We start from the raw sequence: 18,706 nt of genomic DNA, 5'->3' as shown, positions 1-18,706 counted from the left end.
AGTTTGAGCACTTCTTTTCGTGAAACAATCTGATAATTGATGATGAGCAATGGAACTAACTAAAGTCCCTTCTAAAGCAGGAGGGCTATTGCCCAGCAAAGAGGCTAATTTGAGATTTCTCCCACAGACCAACTGATAAGGACTATACCCTCCAACTATCTGAAGTGAATTCTTTCCATGAATCGTCCAAGCCAGTGCAGTTGTCAACTTGCAGTTTGGCTGATTAGCTAAGATTTTCTGCAGCATTTCATCGATCACCACGTGATTCCTTTCACAGAGTCCATTGCTGAAAGGACTTTCAGCTGCGGTGTTCATGACCATAATGTTCATGTTTTCACACACGTCTCTATACTCATCATTAGCAAATTTCCCCTCCATTATCAGTCAGAAACTTAGCTGATGACCCAGGTCCAGTCCCTATCCATTTCCCCATGACTTGGTCTGTAATCTCTCTTTTGTCTTTGCCATGTATTATTGGAGAAAGACTAAATCGGTTACCATATCTATAAAGTGTAGAATGAAAATATTTCTGTCTTTGTCCCATCCCTTTAGATCCATGGCAACTACCTGGTTAAAGTCACGTGAATGGAAAGGTTTACAATAGGATGTGACAGCATCCTCCCATACTTTTTACACATTTCACACTTTGCTCTAATCTCCTCTATGAGCCTCGTATACTCTTCACCAACCACCCCTGCATCTTTTAGCAGGATTTGTTATCTTTGACAGGAAAGGTGAGCAAATTGCCTGTATTGTTAATATCGTGATTGGTGTGATCCCCAGTTGACACAATGAGACCCCTAATTGCTCTGACTGTGGGAGCGGCTTTAAAAACACTGCAGAACTGATGTTCCACCAGCGCATTCATATTGAGGGGAGACTGTCCAGCTGCTCTCACTGTGCAAAGAGATTGAGAACATCATCCCACCGGCTGGCACACCAGTGAGTTCACATCATGGAGAGGCCATTCACCTGCTCCGAGTGTGGAAAAGGATTCAGGTATTCATCCAACCTGCTGAGGCACAAGTGCAGTGCCACCAATTGGAGACGTTTTAGATGCTCTGACTGTGGGTGTAAATACAATCAACTGAACTCGAAAGAGTTACATCTTCTTAAAAGAAGACTCGAAAGAGTTACAATCAATTGATGTTAAGTATTTTCAGGTTGAGGGCATTTATTGGATGGAGCACATGTAAAGAGACCCTTACTGACATGGAGTGGAGTCGAGTCAGGAGGTATACACCTGTAAATGTTTCACTCAGTGAATAAATCTATACCAAGTAAAGATTGGCCCCAGTTTCTTCCTTCACCATCAGGCTGTCAGGATTATAACCTGGTAACAGAGAATGCTTGTCTAATGGTGGAGGCTGGAAACTAAAGGAAAATAAAATTTCAGTCTCACAGGTGCCTTAAAAGGTGTGTCCCCAGTTTCCTGTGAACAATGTTTGTGTCTGTGAATGTGGACATTTCACCCTTGCAGCGAGTGAGTCAATGTAAAATCACGCAGCAGCAAAACGTTTTGACTTCAAAGAAAGGGTTAGTTTATTTCACACTGCTTCTCTGGAAGTTACTTACATACATACACACACAGCCACACACACACATATACACGCACAAAGATTAATTACAGATGAAGATAAAACAATACTTATAAAAATGGAATCAGTTTAGTCTCTGTTGTTTGTTGCAGGCCTGAGATTGTTCAAGTCGAGCTGTTACGTTGTCTGATGGGAAGGGTTTGAGGTTGTGGGATTGCCTCCACCGCTGTGATGCCTTCCACTGTCGAATGGCCAGAGGTCAGCTTAGTAGATGGAGTTGGGTTCACAGGGAGAAGGTTTCTTGTTTCTGGTTGTCCAGGTGCAGCACTTTCAAACTGCCCAGTTACTGGCAGCAGAGCCTTTGGCTGTTTCTGGATCCCTTTCTCTGTCTGTCTTTCTCTCTCTCTCTCTCCCCCTGTTGAGAAGCAGCTTCCTCTCTGCTGCTCTGAAGCTGTATCACGATGGATCTGTGTCTCGGCAGCTTGCTCTGCCTTTTCTATTCTTGATGGCAGGCAAGCCAGGATGGCCGCTGTGTCAAAACCCCGAACCAGGTTCCCAGTGAGACGAGTGGTGATTCCATTCCAGCTCTGAATTCCCAAATGCCTTTCAAGTCTGGGCCTCCATTGTCCTTAAAGGGAAACCATCAAGTCGATGGATCTTATTGACACTTGTAGAAATGCTCATTGAATTTCAAACGTCTATTTTTGTAGATATGTCAGAGAATGTCTTTGTCTCTTGGGAAGTGGTTCCAGCCAGTATCCACAAGGAGAAAGTCAGGTGACCCTCAGAGTCCATTCTGAAAACAGTCTTTCAACTCAGTCCAAAGTTTAAAAATGTAACCTTGAAAAGAGTTTGTTACAAATCAGCAACACCATTACTGCACATTTTAACATTTTAATTTTTAAAGTATTTTCTCTTCCCTTTGCCCCTGCCAATAGCATCTGCTTTAAGATGACCGGTGCATTGAAATATTTTTAATTATATATTTAACAATAACACACCATAAACTAAATAAATAAATATTCCGATCAATCTTCTCTCTGTGAGGATTCCACTGCCTTGTTGAGCTGACCTTGGACAGACCGACTGCTTTTTCCCACTCGGCTCCCACAGCTTCTTCACAACTCTGTCCAAGCTCACTGTTCACGCTGACTGCTTTCTGCCACAAGACTAACTGCCTTTCACCGTAGGCACCACTGGAGATTTCTCCCTATGGCCGCAGCCAGACAAATCTCCCCTCACCAGCTCCAAGTGAGCCTCAAATTACACAAGACCAATCTGCAACTTCCACTGTGAGAAACATCCAGATAAATGAAACAAAAGAACCTTCGACCCCCCACAGCCCATCCCCAAGGCAACATGGCATGCTTTGGGAGGTTCCAAACAGAAACGCTAACTAAATATATTCTACCTTCAAAACACCCTCTCATTCTGTGATCCATGTGAAATATGAAAAAAGATTTTCACTACAAGTTTAAAAGAGCATCAGCCACTGGAAACAAAGTCATGAGAGCGGTCAATCCTGCAGAAAGAAACCCTCCGACCCTCCCACTTCACCAAGTGTCAGAATGAACATGGTTCAGTCCTGGATGACATTAACATCAGCAATAACAGCAGAATCCAGCCCCAGAAATCACTTGTGAACTCGCTGATGTTTCTGCAGGCATATTAATTGAGTGAATCCCTTCCCACACTCAGAGCAGGTGAAGGGCCTCTCTCCAGTGTGCAGTCGCCGGTGAGTCAGCAGGTTTGAGAACTGAGTGAATCCCTTCCCACACTCAGAGCAGGGGAATGGTTTCTCCCCGGTGTGAACTCGCTGGTGTATCAGCAAATGTGATGAATCACAGAATCCCTTCCCACACTTGGAGCAGGTGAACGGCTTCTGTCCAGTGTGAACTCGCTGGTGCTTCCACAGGTTGGATGAGTCAGTGAATCCCTTCCCACACTCCGAGCAAGAGAACAGCCTCTCCCCAGTGTGAACTCGCTGGTGTGTCTGCAGGCTGGAGAACCGAGTGAATCCCTTCCCACACTCGGAGCAGGTGAACGGCCTCTCCCCGGTGTGAACTCGCTGGTGTGTCAAGAGGTTCCATGAGTGAGTGAATCCCTTTCCACACTCGGAGCAGGTGAACGGCCTCTCCCCAGTGTGAACTCGCTGGTGTGTCTGCAGGATGGATGACCTGCTGAATCCTATCCCACACATGGAGCAGGTGAATGGCCTCTCCCCGGTGTGACTGCGCCGATGAATCGCCAGATCAGACGGGGCCCGAAATCCCTTCCCACAGTCCCCACATTTCCACGGTTTCTCCATGGTGCAGGTGTCCTTGTGTCTCTCCTCGAATATCAGTTGAAGCCTCGTCCTCACACAGAATATGTGAATGGTCTCTCCCGCTTGTGAGCGGTGTGATGTTTTTTCAGGCTGTGTAACTGGTTGAAGCTCTTTCCACAGTCAGTGCACTGGAACACTCTCACTCGGGTGTGTGGGTCTCGGTGCTTTTCCAGTCACCCTGATGCTTAAAACCTTTTGAAGCAGCCACAACAGGCAAACGTTTCTAGTTCTAAATTCAAACGCTGATCATATTCAGGGCCCAATGAATCGAGTGACTCTGTCAGATCTTGACATCTGGTTTCAAATTTCTGTCTGTAAATCCTCCCCTTCTAACATCCTGTAAAAGGAGTTTACAAAAGTCATCACTGTCAGTACAGGATGGAAATTCAGAAGAGACAATTCTAGTTTCTGTGGCACATTATTTCCTCTCTCGCTCCCCAAAAGCTGTAAATCTCCATCCCACACACCCTCCCTCCATTCTCACTCTGCTGAACCTAATATATACCCTCCCAATTCTCCTGAAGATGACCATTCATATTGCTCGACAGATCCACGCTCATCGCTTCCTGTCCAGGATACAGGAATCATAAGAAATAGGAGCAGGAGGAGGCCATGCAGCCCATCGAGCCTGCTCACCCAATTGAAGTAGGCTTGGTTCAACAAGATCATGGCTCATCTGGCTGTGTCTTTAACTCCATTTTCCTGCCTGTTCCCCATAACCCTTGGCTCTCTCGTCAATCAAAACTCTGTCCAACTCAGCCTTGAATATATTCAATGACCCAGCCTCCACTGCTCTCTGTGGAAGAGTATTCCAAAGACTAACAGCTCTCTGAGAGAAGATATTCCTCCTCATCTCCATTTTAAATGAGAGGCACCTTATTTTTAAACTGTGTCCCTATTTCTAAACTCCCCCATGAGCGGAAACATCCTCCCAGCATCTACCCTATCAAGCTGCCTCAGAATCCGATATGTTTCAATAAGATCACCTCTCATTCTTCTCAACTCCAATTTGTATAGGCCCAACCTGCTCAATGTTTCCTCATAAGACAACCCCTTCATCCCAGGAATTAACCAAGTGAACCTTCTCTGAACTGCTTCCAATGCAAGTTTATCCCTCCTTAAGGAAGGAGCCCAGAACTGTGCATAGTACTCAAGATGTGGTCTCACTAATACCCTGTACAGCTGCAGCAAGACTTCCCGACTTTTATACTCCATCCCCCTTGCAATAAAGGCTGACATTCCAATTGCCTTCCTCATTACTTGCTGTACCTACATACTGACTTTTTTTTGATGCATGTACAAGGACACCCAGATCCCTCTGCACTGCAGCATTCTGCAGCCTCTCTCCATTTAAATAATATACCATTAGTCAAGAAGGGTAGTAGGGATAAACCAGGTAATTACAGGCCAGTGAGTCAAATATCAGTGGTAGGGAAACTTTTGGAAAACATTCCAAGGGACAGGATTAATCTCCACTTGGAGAGGCAGGGATTAATCAGGGATAGTCAGCAAGGCTTTGTCGGGGGAGACCATGTCTAACTAATTTGAATTTTTCAAGGAGGTGACTGGTTGTGTAGATGAGGGTAGTGCAGTTGATGTAGTCTACATGGACTTCAGTAAGGCTTTTAACAAGGTCCCACATGAATTGGTCCAGGGTAAGTTGGCAAATTGGATACAAAATTGGCTTGGTGGCAGGAGTGTACATTCATGATTTAGATGTGAATATAGGAGGTATGATCAGTAAGTTCACATAAAACATGAAAATTGGTGGTGTCGTAAATAGTGAGGAGGAAAGCCTGAGATTACAGGACGATATAGTTGGGCTAGTAAGATGGGTAGAGTAATGGCAAATAGAATTTAATCCTGAGAAGTGTGAGGTGATGCATTTTGGGAGGACTAACACGGTAAGGGAATACACAATGAATGATAGGACCCTAGAAAGTACAGAGGATCAGAGGTACCTTTGTTACATGTTCATAGATCCCTGAAGGCAGCAGCACAGGTGGATCAGGTGGTTAAGAAGGCATATGAGATACTTGCCTTTATTAGCTGAGGCATAGAATATCAGAGCAGGGAGGTTATGTTGAAGCTGTGTAAAATGCTAGTTAAGCCATAGCTGGAGTATTGTGTGCAGTTCTGGTCGCCACACTGTAAGGAGGATGTAATTGCTCTGGAGAGGGTGCAGAGGAGATTCACCAGGATGTTGCCTGGGCTGGAGCATTTCAGCTATGAAGAGAGACTGGATAGGCTAGGGTTGATTTCCTTAGAGCAGTGAAGGCTGACAGTGGGGTGGGCACCTGATAGAGGTATACAAAATTATGAGGGGCAGAGGTAGAGGAGATAGGAAGAAATGATTCCCTTTAGTGGAGGTGACAATAACCAGGTGGCTTAGATTTAAGACAAGGGGCAGGAGGTTGAGAGGGGGTTTGAGGAAAATGTTTTTCACCCAGAGGGTGGTTGGAACCTGGAACACACTGGCTGAGGGGGTGGTAGAGGCAGGAATCCTTCACAACATTTAAAAAGTATTTAGATGAGTACTTGAAATGCCATAGCATACAGGGCTACGGGCGAAATGCTGGAAAATGGGAACAAAGTAGATAGGGGCTTGATAGCCGGCATGGACACAATGGGCCAAAGGGCCTGTTTCTGTGCAGTATAACTCTATGACTCTAATATTCTACTTTTGTATTCTTCCTGCTAAAATGAACAATCTCACATTTCACACATTATACTCCATCTGCCAATTTTGCTCCCACTCACTCCACCTATCACTATCCCTTTGCAGACTCTTTCGATCCTCCTCACAACTTGCTTTCCTACCAATCGTCGTATCATCAGCAATTTTGGCTACAATACAGTCAGTTATCTTCATCCAAGTCATTAATATGGATTGTAAATAGTTGAGGGCCCAGTACTGATCCCTGCTGGACTCCGCTACTTACATGTTGCTAACCTCAAAGTGACCCATTTACCCCGACTCTCAGTTTCCTGTTAGTTTGCCAATCCTCTATCCGTGCTGATATATCACCCCAACACCATGATCTCTAATCTTGTGCAGTAACCTTTTTTGTGGCCCCTTAGCGAATGCCTTTTGAAAATCCAAATATGTGGCATCTATCGGTTCCCCAGTGACAGATGTTAGACTGACTGGCCTATATTTCCTGCTTTTTGTCTCCCTGCTTTCTCGAATGGTTGTGTTACATTTGTGGTTTTCCAATCCGCTGGGACCGTTCCAGAATCTCGGGAATTTTTGAAGCCGACAAACAATGTATCCACTATCTCTGCAGACACTTCCCTTAAGACCTGGGGAAACAGGCCATCAGGTCCCGGAGACCTGTCAGCCATTAGTCCCATTAGTTTTTCTGAGATTTTTGCTCTAGAGATCGTGATTGTTTTAAGTTCCTTCTTCTTTTGTCCCTGCTTTTCTACTATTCTTGGGATGCTCTTTGTGTCTTCCACTGTACAGATAGATACAAAATACTTGTTCAAAGCCTCTGCCATTCCCACCTTTCCCGCTCTTAATTTCCCAGTTTCATCCTCTAAGGGATCAAGGCTCACTTTCACTATTATTTCCCTCTTATGTACTTCAAGAAGATTTTACCATCTATATTTATCTTTCGTGCTAGTTGTCAGTCATATTCCAGTTCTGTCTCTTTGTTTGTTTATGATGCTTTGCTGGTGTCTAAGATTTTTCCAAACTTCTGGCCCACCACTAATCTTTGCAGCATTGAAAATCATCACCCAGGCTGCTAGTCTTAAATATATGTCTGTGCCTATAATAATGGGCTAAGTGTAATATACAGTACAGGATTATTTGAAAAGAGATATAGGTGGGATATGAGGAAGAACAGTATTTCGGCAGCAGGTGGTTATGTCCTGGAACTTGCTGCCTCTGAGGCTGGTGCAAGTGGAAACAATCAATAATTTCAAAATAAAATTGGTTGATCACCTGAAGGAAATAAACTTGCAGGGGAACGGGGATGGAGAGCGGGATTGGGACAGTTTGGATTGCTCCACAGAAAGTCGGCATGGACTTGTGTTGCTGAATGGACTCCGTCTGTGCCTCTTTGACTGGAACTATATAATGTGCCAACAGTACTATATTACAAAACTAGAAATAATAAATTAACTTTATTACAGAACCATAAACAATATACTTAATATTGACCATATAACAACACCAGACATATCTCTGTCCTAAGATAAAAGCAAAAAACTGCAGATGGTGGAAATGTGAAACAAAAACAAAATAGCTGGGAAAACTCAGCAGGTCTGACAGCATCTGTGGAGAGGAAGACAGAGTTAACATTTCGAGTCCGTATGACTCTTCATCAGATCATCTTCATCATCAGATATCTCTGTCCTATATTAATTTACTGTCCCCTTAAATGTCAGCCGTCTCCTGGGGAAACCACCCCTTTAATTGGGAACATTAGGAAAGAGACCATCCTTTTAGTCTGACAAATAAATATGTCAAGCTGAGGGAGCAAAGGATGCCAATGTCTTTAAGAGAGAGAGAGAGAGACCTGGGCCAACCTTTCCAGATTCTTCACCCTCCCTGGATTCACTTCCTTTCCCTTCAGCTCCTGCAAGTCAACAATTTCCCCCCAGAATGAGAAAAGAAATGGAAAGGGGGAGAAAAGAAAATGTTTTACTCACAGATGTTGGACACAGGAGGATGTTTTAGTCTGTGTGAAGCTCAATCTTCATTCGCACAAAGCCCGCACTCTGATTGGCTGGAAGACCAGAGTCCTTCCGGTCCTCCAATTCTTCCCATTGGTCAGTCCCTCAGCATAACGAGAGGGAGCGGGCTCACTCCCCGCACATGCGCAGCTTCTCTTCTCCCTTGTTCTCCGAGCGGCTTCTCGCTCTGGCCGGAGACGTCAGCCGGTTGCCTGGAAACTTTGGCTCGAGGAAGTGGAGGCGGGTGGGGGTGGGGATCCCGTGTCCGCGCGCCTGGCCTGCAGACTGGAACCCGAGTACGTCACCGCGGAGCAGAGTGATTCCTATTGGCTGATTCAGGCAGGGTTCCATTGTGGACGTCACAATGCGGAAGTTGGACAATGAGCTTCAGACTAAAACTTCCTCCTCTGGGCAACATCTGTGAGGAAATCAATGTTTCCCCTTTCGCTTAATTCATCAAGACCCGAATATTGTTTACCTTTGAATCTAGAAGGAGAAACGTTTGTCTGTTCTGTCTGCTTCAACGGGTTTTAAACATCAGTGTGACTGTTAAAGCACCGAGACACACACACCCGAGTGAGTGTTTCCAGTGCACTGTGTGGAAACAGATGTCACCAGTTACACAGCCTGAAGAAACATCGCATCGTTCACAGCGCAGGAGAGTGTACACGTGTTGTGTGTGTGGACCCCTCAGTTAATTACTGAACCTGGAAAGACACGAGGACACCTGCACCATGGAAAGAGCGTAGAAATGTAGGGACTGTGGGAAAGGATTCATATCCCCATCAAAGCTGGAAATTCATTCACGCAGTCACACCGGGGTGAGGCCGTTCATCTGCTCTGAGTGTGGGAAGGGATTCACTCATTCAACCCAACTGATGAGACACCAGCGGGTTCACACCTGAGAGAGACCATTCACCTGCTTTGAGTGTGGGAAGGGATTTAAACATTCATCCACCCTGTGGACACACCAACGAGCTCACACCGGGGAAAGGCCGTTCACCTGCTCTGAGTGTGGGAAGGGATTCAGTGAATCATGCAGCCTGCTGTCACACCAGCGAGTTCACAGTGGGGAGAGGCCATTCACCTGCACCGTGTGTGGGAAAGGATTCACTTGGTCTTCCAGCCTGCTGACACACCATGTCACTCACACCAATGAGAGACCCTTTAAATGATCTGACTGTGCGAGTAGCTTCAAAAGCTCTCAGGAACTGATGCCCCACCAGCGTTTTCACACTGAGGAGAGACCGTTCAGCTGCTCTCACTGCACAGAGATTTCGAAGATCATCCGACCTGCGGGAACACCAGCGAGTTCACACCAAGAGGCCATTCACCTGCTCTGAGTGTAGGAAAGGATTCATTCGGTTGTCCAAATTGCAGATACACCAGCAAGTTCACACTGGGGAGAGGCCGTTCACGTGCTCTGATTGTGGGAAAAAATTCAGAGATCCATCCACCCTGCTGAGACACCAGCAAGTTCACACCAGGTAGAGGCCATTCACCTGCTCAGAGTTTGGGAAGGGATTCAATGATTCATCCAACCTGCTGAGACACCAGCGAGTTCACAAGTGATTACAGGAGTTGGATTCTGCTGTTATTGCTGTTGTTAATCCCATCCAGGACTCAACTATGCTCATTCTGACAGTTAGTGAAGTGGGAGGGTCGGAGGGTTTCTGCTAGACTGGCTGGTCTCACGACTATGCTTCCAGTGGGCTGATGCTCTTTGAGCCTGGGAGTGCACATTTCCATTGAAACGATCCACAAAAGCTGATCAAGTACATTTTACCCTGTATAGTAAATAATGCTTTTCCTACCACTGCATGTAGATCTAAAATAAATTCCTTGGTCTCTGTTCCATTGAGTCTACAGCACAGGGCCAGGCCAGTTGGCTCAATTGGTCTCTGTCAGTATTTATGCTCCACATGAGCCTCCACCCACCTCTCTTCATCTCCCCATCAGCATATCCTTCTATTCCTTTCTCCCTTGTGTATGTATCTAGCTTCCCCTTAAATATATTAATGTTTTTCACCTCAACCACTTGCTGTGGTAGTGAATTCCACATTCTCACCGTTCGCTGGGCAAAGACGTTTCTCATGAAATCCCTATTGGATTATTGAACCCCTTCATAATCTTAAAGACTTCCATTAGGTCACCCTTCAGTCGTCTCTGGTGCTGCTTTTCAGGACTAATTCTGCTTCCCTCCGGTGTCAGAGTCCAGACTTAGGTTGCACTTGCATTTTATCTGCAGCTTTCATGTGAAGCAAAACCATGACCAAGTACTTGCTCCACAGGGAATGGGCTGCAAACCTGTCCCCCGCCCTGCTCACACAACACGCTGCTACTCTTGCATCTTGCTCGTCTATTCCTCGCACCCAAGAAGCAGGAGCAGCTGCTACATCATTAATAAGCTGAGAATTGTGGAAAATCCATTGTCAACTCTGTAGGATATCAGATTTCAAACTGGCCTCTGGGATCTCGGAGGGTTTCACAGGGTCACCATATCTGGGATCTGATTTATTACAAGCGTGGAGCGGTGCATCTTGTGAGTTCCACAATCTATATTTTCTACACTTACTGACTCATTATCTATTTCTGTCGATGTTTGCTGATTTAAATATGAAAACATTCTGCAATATAAGTGGCATTTCCGATTGGCTAACTGCCTTTGGAGAATGTGTCAGGATTGATGGGGTCTCTCCCACATAGTGAATCATAATAAAGCAGCCCTGCTGGATTGGTGTCCCATCCAGCACCCACACACAGTAGCAGCCAGTGTGTCCCATCCACAAGATGCACTGCAACAACTCCCCAAGGCTCCTTAGACAGCACCTTCCAAACCCACGACCTCTACCACCTAGGAGGACTAGGGCAGCAGATGCATGGGAACACCACCACCTGCAAGTTCCCCTGCGAGCTACTCACCATCCTGACTTGGAAATACATCCCCGTTCATTCACTGTCGCTGGCTCAAAATCCTGGAATTTCCTCCCTAACCACACTGTGGGTGTCCCTACAACACTTGGACTGCTGTGGTTCAAGAAATGGCTCAAACCACCTTCTTAAGGGTAATTAGGGACGTACAATAATTGCTGGCCTAGCCAGCGACGCCCACATCACATTAAAGAACAGAAAGAGTCTTTGGTTCTGAGCTGCTCCCCATGACAAACAAGAACAAAGAGGCCACGCTGCCCCCATTCAGTAACTTGAATACACCCATTATCTGTTCACCTCTTCCTGAGCCTGACTGGCTGCTGCTGCCTCGCTCTCTGTGGAGATTCTCACTGACCGTTTCTGGTCACTTTCCTTGCCAGGCACCAAACTAGAATGTTAACATCCCGGCCAGGACTGTTAGTGCTTAAGAGAGAAATCTCAACATCCAGTAATTAACTGAAAGAACTAGGCCACAAAATTTCATATTTATAAACAAATACAAACTTTATTGTTTGTGATCCAAATAAAAATTAAACAAATTAAGCACTTATCTTTACACTATAGTTTATATCTGCATATGCTATGAATCCAGTTTTTCTTTTACTCCCTCCCCAAGAGTTCCCTTACCTTAAAAAATACTTAAGGTTCATTCACTTTCCTTAGGGAACAACCCAAAGGTATGCCACAGCCCTCTGGAATTTACTTTCCGCAGTTTCCCAGTCTGGCACTCAGACTTCCAGAGCTTTCTCTCTGTGAGGATTCCACTGCCTTCTTGAGCTGACTTTGATCAGACCGACTGCTTTTTCCCTGTTGGCTCCCACAGCTTCTTCACAGCTCTGTCCAAGCTCACTGTTCAAACTGACTGCTTTCTGCCTCAAGCCTTTCACCATGGGGACCACTGGAGATTTCTTCCTCCAGCTTCAAGCTCGGCAAATCTTCCAGCCTCTTTTCCCCTCACACAAACTCCAAGTGAGCTGCAGCCTCCACAAGACCAATAACTCATTCTTATGTTGGTCAAAATCTTCCTTGGCCACTTTGAGAATATCACTCAGATGCTTTTTATGTTCAAGCAGAAACGTTTGATGTTCTTGTTTGGTCTGATCTTTAAACAATTTGTAATCTTTCAGTTTTTCCTCATCCTGTTCAGGGTTAATTTTATTTAACTCTTTGTGGGTGATGTCGACAGCTTCTCCATTTTGGAATTTTATTTTTCCTTCTAACACTGAGTCTTCCACGCAATTCACAAACCACATCATTTTGAGGTTTTAAATGGTCTTTTGTGAACAGTTCCTTTGTCTGAATTCCTGCTGTTGTATCCTGTACTGTTTCTGCACTGGCAGGCACACTTAATTCAATGTTAGGTGTTATTAAACCTCAGGGTCACTTTGAGGTCTTAGTCCTTTCTGTTGAGAATTTTTAATTTGAGTTTCTGCAGACACATTTGCTGCCTCTGTACTGTCCATTACTGGGGTGGATACATCTGTATTTTTACTTGAATCAGTCCTTTGCCCAGCTGGATTACAAATAGGCGAGGGAGCTTTCACTCAAGGGATAACATCTGAACTGTGCACACCGGTCCAGATTGTGGAAACACTATACTGCTCGCTATATCATTTCCCAATATAAAATCTGTGTAATTAATTTGGAAACAACACCAACATTAACAGACTCCTTTACCAGATCACAATTTCAATTCACTCTAAATAATGGGGATAGACACACACTTCCCATCCAATACCCTGTATTAATACATTTTTATTCACTGAACATTTTGAACAAAGGTCTTAATTTTTTTACTAACAATCAGCTCTGAGCTAAACCAGTATCTCTCAGGATAACAATCTTTTCAGGCTCTTTCACGGACAAAAATTTGTTGACTTCCCCTTCAAATATAAATCCTTCACAATCTCTCATGTCGCTATTGTCACCCATGGTAAATACATTAGAAGGTATTGATTTCTCACAAGCTTCCCTCTTTGGTACACCTTCATTTGCCAAAACCACAGGTTTACTTTTAATCTCCAACAATTAGCTTTTAAATGTCCAACCCAATGTCAATGAAAACATATTGGTCCTTTTGATTCACTTGCATCTTCTGCACTATCTTTTTGACCACTGTGGGGAGAATCTTTTGTTTCATTTCTGCTATCTCTTTCACTCTAAATAGAGTCCCATTCATTGTCATGCGATTTAACTCTCCTGCTCCTGTATGGGTTTGCAACCAATAGTTTGCTGTCACCTTGGTGTCTGAGTCAAATCATTGCTACCAGCTAAAACAGCAGCTTTCCTTTTATAAAAAAAATCCTGCAGTCCTCCAGGTGTGTCCTAATAGTTAAAAGAACGCTGTTTTTAAATTCTTCCATTGATACCACTTCCCTCACATTTTTCAAACTCTGTTCAATTTCCACTGCTCGAAACCACCTGTCAAACAACATTTCAATTTCCCTCGTAAATTCTAGGAATGATTGCATCTACCTTTTCCTCAAAGACTGAACTTTTAATTGATAAACTTTGACAACAAGCTCCTATGCATTAATTACCACAGATTTAATCATCTCATAATCTGCAGAATGTTCTTCTGAAAGACTTGAATAAACATCCTTTTTTTTCCCGTCAATACACTTTGCAAAATAAGAGTACATGTCTCTTTTGGAAACCTTAACTTTGAAGCAACTCTATCAAATGAAATGAAATATCTCCCAATTCCATCCTCAGTGAAATTAGGCATGAGGCAAATAAAGCAAAATCAAAACTTGAAGTGGACCTTGACTCCTTGTCTAAACTATTAGGTCCTGTTTTATACTTTTAATTCTTTTCTCTCTTAGAAGCTCTCTGTCTCTTTTTTTGATCTCTTTCTTCCCCTTCTAGTTTTCTCTTTGGCATTCTCATTCAAACTTCCACAATTCCATTTCTTTTTCATTTTCCTGGCTTTCAAGTTTGAGTTTTTGCTTTTCTCTATCCCTTTGGAATTCTCATTCAGGTTGTTTCATCTGAATTCTAGGCAACACAACTGGATTGTTAGCTGGATGAGGCTTTCCTTTTACAAATTCCAAATGCTGTGCTATTGCCTCAACTATTTCTGCTTTATTACCTGCATCAATTGTTGCAAAAGGCCCAGGGACAAAACTTCTCCCTCAAGACATATTAGCAATTAACAAAGCCATTCTGCTTCTCAATAAATACATTAAAGTTCACCGTGAAATCTGGTTGGCCCAAATTTTTGCAAAGCCTAGTGCACCAATATCAGTCGGTGGATTCAAAATCTTAGAGGAGCCCCAATTTTGTTATGATCGTGATGGGGGCCATTAATGTTTAAAGATAAATTCGAACCCACAATAATGAACTGAAGGAACTGCAGCACATCATTTCACAAACTTAACTGGATGTAAAAAAACATTAAAAATTAAGCACTATTAACAACAGTACGGGCGGGATTTTCCGGTCCTGCCCACCACAGAACCAAAAATTCTCACCGGAATCAACAGATCTTTTCCATCCCACTTGTAACAATTCCAGCAGCGGGGAAACTGCGTTCCGCTCTTTAGCTCCACCCTAGAGTTCTCTGATATGTTACAAGACCTTGAAGGTTATTCACTTTTCCGACCAATGGACATGCCAAAGCCCTCTGGAATTCACTTTGGCTTCTGCCCAGTGTTCCACCTTCTCTGAGGTACAAGATTTCCTAGGCATCTTTCCTTTGGCTTTTGGATAATCAACCTGTCAAAATTTCTTTAAGACTTCACGACTGTGGATTCCTCAGCTCAAGATTAAGTTTCATGGCCCTCCTGGCCTGATTTTTCCCTCCAGCTGTTCTGACATCTCATTCTCAACTCTTTCCAAGCTAACTGTTCAAGCTGGCTCCTTTCTGTCGTGAGGGTAACTTCCTTTCACTGTGAGGACCACTGTAGGTTTCTTCCTTGAGCTCCAAGCTAAGTAAACCCTCCAGCCTTCTCTCTCTTCACCAATTCCAAGTGAGCTGCAAACTACACAACTACCTTCTGTGAGAAACACCCAGATAAATTAAACAAAAGAACCTTCAAACCACCACAGCCCACCTCCATGGCAGTTGGGAGGTTCCAAACAGAAATGCAAACAAAATGTATTTTAGCTTCAAATATCCTTTGATTCTGTGATCCATGTGAAATATGAAATTAGATTTTCGCTAAAGGCGCAAACAGCATCAGCCCACTGGGAGCAAAATCGTGAGACCAGCCAGTCCAGCAGAAATTAACTCTCCAACCCTCCCACTTCACCAAGTGTCAGAATGAATATGGTTCAGTCCTGGATGTGATTAACAGCAGCAATAACAGCAGAATCCAACCCCTGGAATCACTTGTGAACTCGCTGGTGTTTCTGAACACTGGATAACCGAGTGAATCCCTTCCCACACTGAGAGCAGGTGAACGGCCTCTCCCCGGTGTGAAGTCGCTGGTGTGACTGCAGACTGGATAACCGAGTGAATGCCATCAAACACTGAGAGCAAGTGAATGGCCTTTCCCCAGTGTGAACTCGTTGATGTGTCTGCAGGTGGGATGACTGAGTGAACCCCTTCCCACACTCAGAGCAGGTGAATGGCCTCTCCCCGGTGTGAACCCGTTGGTGTATCAGCAGGATGGCTGAATCAGTGAATCCCTTTCCACACTCTGAGCAGATGAATGGCCTCTCCCCAGTGTGAACTCGTTGGTGTAGCAGCAGGTTGGATAACTTAATGAATCCCTTCCCACATTCAGAGCAGATAAATGGCCTCTCTCCAGTGTGAACTCGCTGATGTTTCAGCAGGTTGGATGAATCACTGAATCTCTTCCCACACTCAGAGCAGGTGAACGGTCTCTCCCTGGTGTGAACTCGCTGGTGTGTCAGCAGATGGGATGACTGAATGAATCCCTTCCCACACTCAGAGCAGATGAACGGCCTCTCCCCGGTGTGAATTCGCCGGTGTTCTTGCAGGGTGGATAGCTGACTAAATTCCTTCTCACACTCAGAGCAGGTAAATGGCCTCTCCCCAGTGTGAACTCGCTTGTGTGTCTGCAGGTTGCAGAACCGACTGAATCCCTTCCCACACTCAGAGCAGGAGAATGGCCTCTCCCCAGTGTGAACTCGCTGGTGTGCCCGCAGTGTGGATGAATCACTGAATCCCTTCCCACACTCAGAGCAGGTGTAGGGCCTCTCCCCAGTGTGAACTCGCTGATGGGTCAGCAGATTGCATGACTGAGTGAATCCGTTCCCACATTCGGAGCAGGTGAATGGCCTCTCCCCCGTGTGAACCCGCTGATGTGCCAGCAGCTGGGATGAACCATTGAACCCCTTCCCACATACAGAGCAGGTGAATGGTCTCTCCCCACTGTGAATGCGTCGATGAGTTTCCAGTTCACAGGGGGCACGGAACCCCTTCCCACACTCCCCACATTTCCATGGTTTCTCCATGATGCGGGTGTCCTTGTAACTCTCCAGGTTCTACCATCAGTTGAAGCCTTGTTTATACACAAACCACATATACAGTCCTTCCCCGCTATGAATGGTGCAATATTTATTCAGGATGTGTAAATGGTTAAAAGCTCTTTCCACAGTCAGTGCACTGGAACACTCTCACTCAGGTGTGTCTCTGTCTCCGTGCTTTTATGGTCATACCGATGTTTAAAATCTCTTCAAGCAGACAGAACAAACAAACATTTCTCCTTCTAGATTCAAAGGCCAATGATATTCATGTCCCAATGAATTGAGTGACTCTGTCAGAGCGTGATGTGTCGTTTGGTTTGATGTTTCTGTTTTCAAATCCTCTCCTGACATCCTGTAACAGGAGTTTACAAAAGTAATCACTGTCAGTACAGGATAGAAATTCAGAACAGACCATTCCAGTTTCTATGGAACATTCTTTCCCCTTTCGTTCCCCAAAAGCTGTAAATTTCCATCCCACACCTATTCCCTTCATTCTCACTCTGCTGTACCTAATATATACCCTCCCAATTCTACTGAGGGTGTCAAATCATGCCAATCGACAGATCCATGCACAGCACTTTATACATATTTGGTAGATGAATAATGTGTGCTATATACAGTACTGTATTACTTGATTAGAGATATATCAAGGATGTGAAGAAGAACTTTATTTAGGCAGCGAGTGGTCATCAACTGGAACTCGCTACCTATGAGGATGGTGGAAGTGGAGCTGATCAATGATTTTAAAACACAAGTGTCTCGTCACATAAAGGAAATAAACTTGAAGGAAATAAACAAATAAACTTGCAGGGGAATGGGGATGAAGAGGGGTAATGAGACTGACTGGATTGCTCTACAGAGAGTCAGACTTGAGTTTCTGAGTGGACTCTTTCTGTGTCGTAATGACAGGAAAGTTAAAAGGGGGGGAAAGAAAGTGTTTTACTCACAGATGTTGGACACAGGAGGAAGTTTTAGTCTGTGTTAAGCTCAATCTTCATTCACACAAAGCCCGCGCTCTGAATGGCTGGAGGACCAGAGGCCTTCCGGTCCTCCAATTCTTCCCATTGGTCAGTCCCCCGTATGCTGACAATGAGGGACACGATTGGCTTGCCACAGTAGCCAGTAGGAAAATCTGCAGGACAGGAAGAGCGCTGCTCATCCAACCAATCAGAGTGCGGGTCTTGTTCTGGTTCCCCGCCTCTCCCTTGGACATGCGCAGTCCCGGGCCGCCCGCCCGCGCGGCAGATAGAGCGGGAGATTGTGGGAGTTTCGGCTTCTGCTACTCATCTGGAGCCCAGACTCCAAAGTCCTGGGACTGGGATGGAAAGTGGGGGTGGGGGGTGCAGTGACCCCGCCCTGACACAAAGTACATGGGGATAGTCACTAGATTTAATTGTGACGCCCCCTTAGCAAAACAATTTGCTAACTTCAGGTGTAAAGATTTAGACACCTGGGTGACAGATTGAGGAGGGCAATAGGTGAGTGTGAAACTGAACCCGGGAGTCAGTACCCTCAGGGGAGGAGAACTGAGGAAATGCAGGAGGAGGATAGTACGATCAATTGGGGTTACAACCAATAGGGAGAATCGAGTATGTGGGGGACAGAGATTTCAAGTTTAAGAGGGAAAAGGATTTTTTTATCAACTAGAATATCAGTTTCAAATTTCTATTGTGTATTTACTATGATGGCTTTTGTAAACACCTTTTAAAGTGCAATGGAGAGGGAGGATTTGCAGATGGGAAAATCAAACCAAGCATCAGGTAACGATTTGACAGAGCCATTTGATTCACCA

At 44.8% G+C, this 18,706-nt stretch overlaps 1 protein-coding gene across 1 annotated transcript; it reads right to left on the bottom strand.

Annotated features, from left to right (window-relative positions):
- Nucleotides 1-1,523: 1,523 nt before the first annotated feature.
- Nucleotides 1,524-17,915, bottom strand: LOC121273784 (gastrula zinc finger protein XlCGF26.1-like). The gene is made up of 3 exons (XM_041180951.1): nt 17,862-17,915; nt 15,812-17,266; nt 1,524-3,865 (listed from the first exon to the last, which is right to left on the bottom strand). Exons 2-3 carry the CDS (start codon nt 16,900-16,902, stop codon nt 3,172-3,174), a joined length of 1,785 nt encoding a protein of 594 aa, XP_041036885.1. The 5' UTR covers nt 16,903-17,266; nt 17,862-17,915; the 3' UTR covers nt 1,524-3,171.
- Between the last annotated feature and the right edge of the window lie 791 nt (nt 17,916-18,706).

This window comes from Carcharodon carcharias, assembly GCF_017639515.1.
Source record: "Carcharodon carcharias isolate sCarCar2 chromosome 27 unlocalized genomic scaffold, sCarCar2.pri SUPER_27_unloc_1, whole genome shotgun sequence".
Lineage (NCBI taxonomy): Eukaryota > Metazoa > Chordata > Chondrichthyes > Lamniformes > Lamnidae > Carcharodon > Carcharodon carcharias.
The sequence above is the reverse complement of the archived record's forward strand: the minus strand, read 5'-3'. Positions and strand labels throughout refer to the sequence as shown.

What these genes read in the sequence shown, in the direction of transcription:
- LOC121273784 (XM_041180951.1), bottom strand. Translation starts at nt 16,902, where the DNA reads ATGGAGAAACCATGGAAATGTGGGGAGTGTGGGAAGGGGTTCCGTGCC. An exon ending in AAACACCAGCGAGTTCACAA is followed by an intron (nt 3,866 to 15,811) that starts GTGATTCCAGGG and finishes ATTCGAGGAGAG; the next exon opens with ACACAAGGACACCTGCACCA.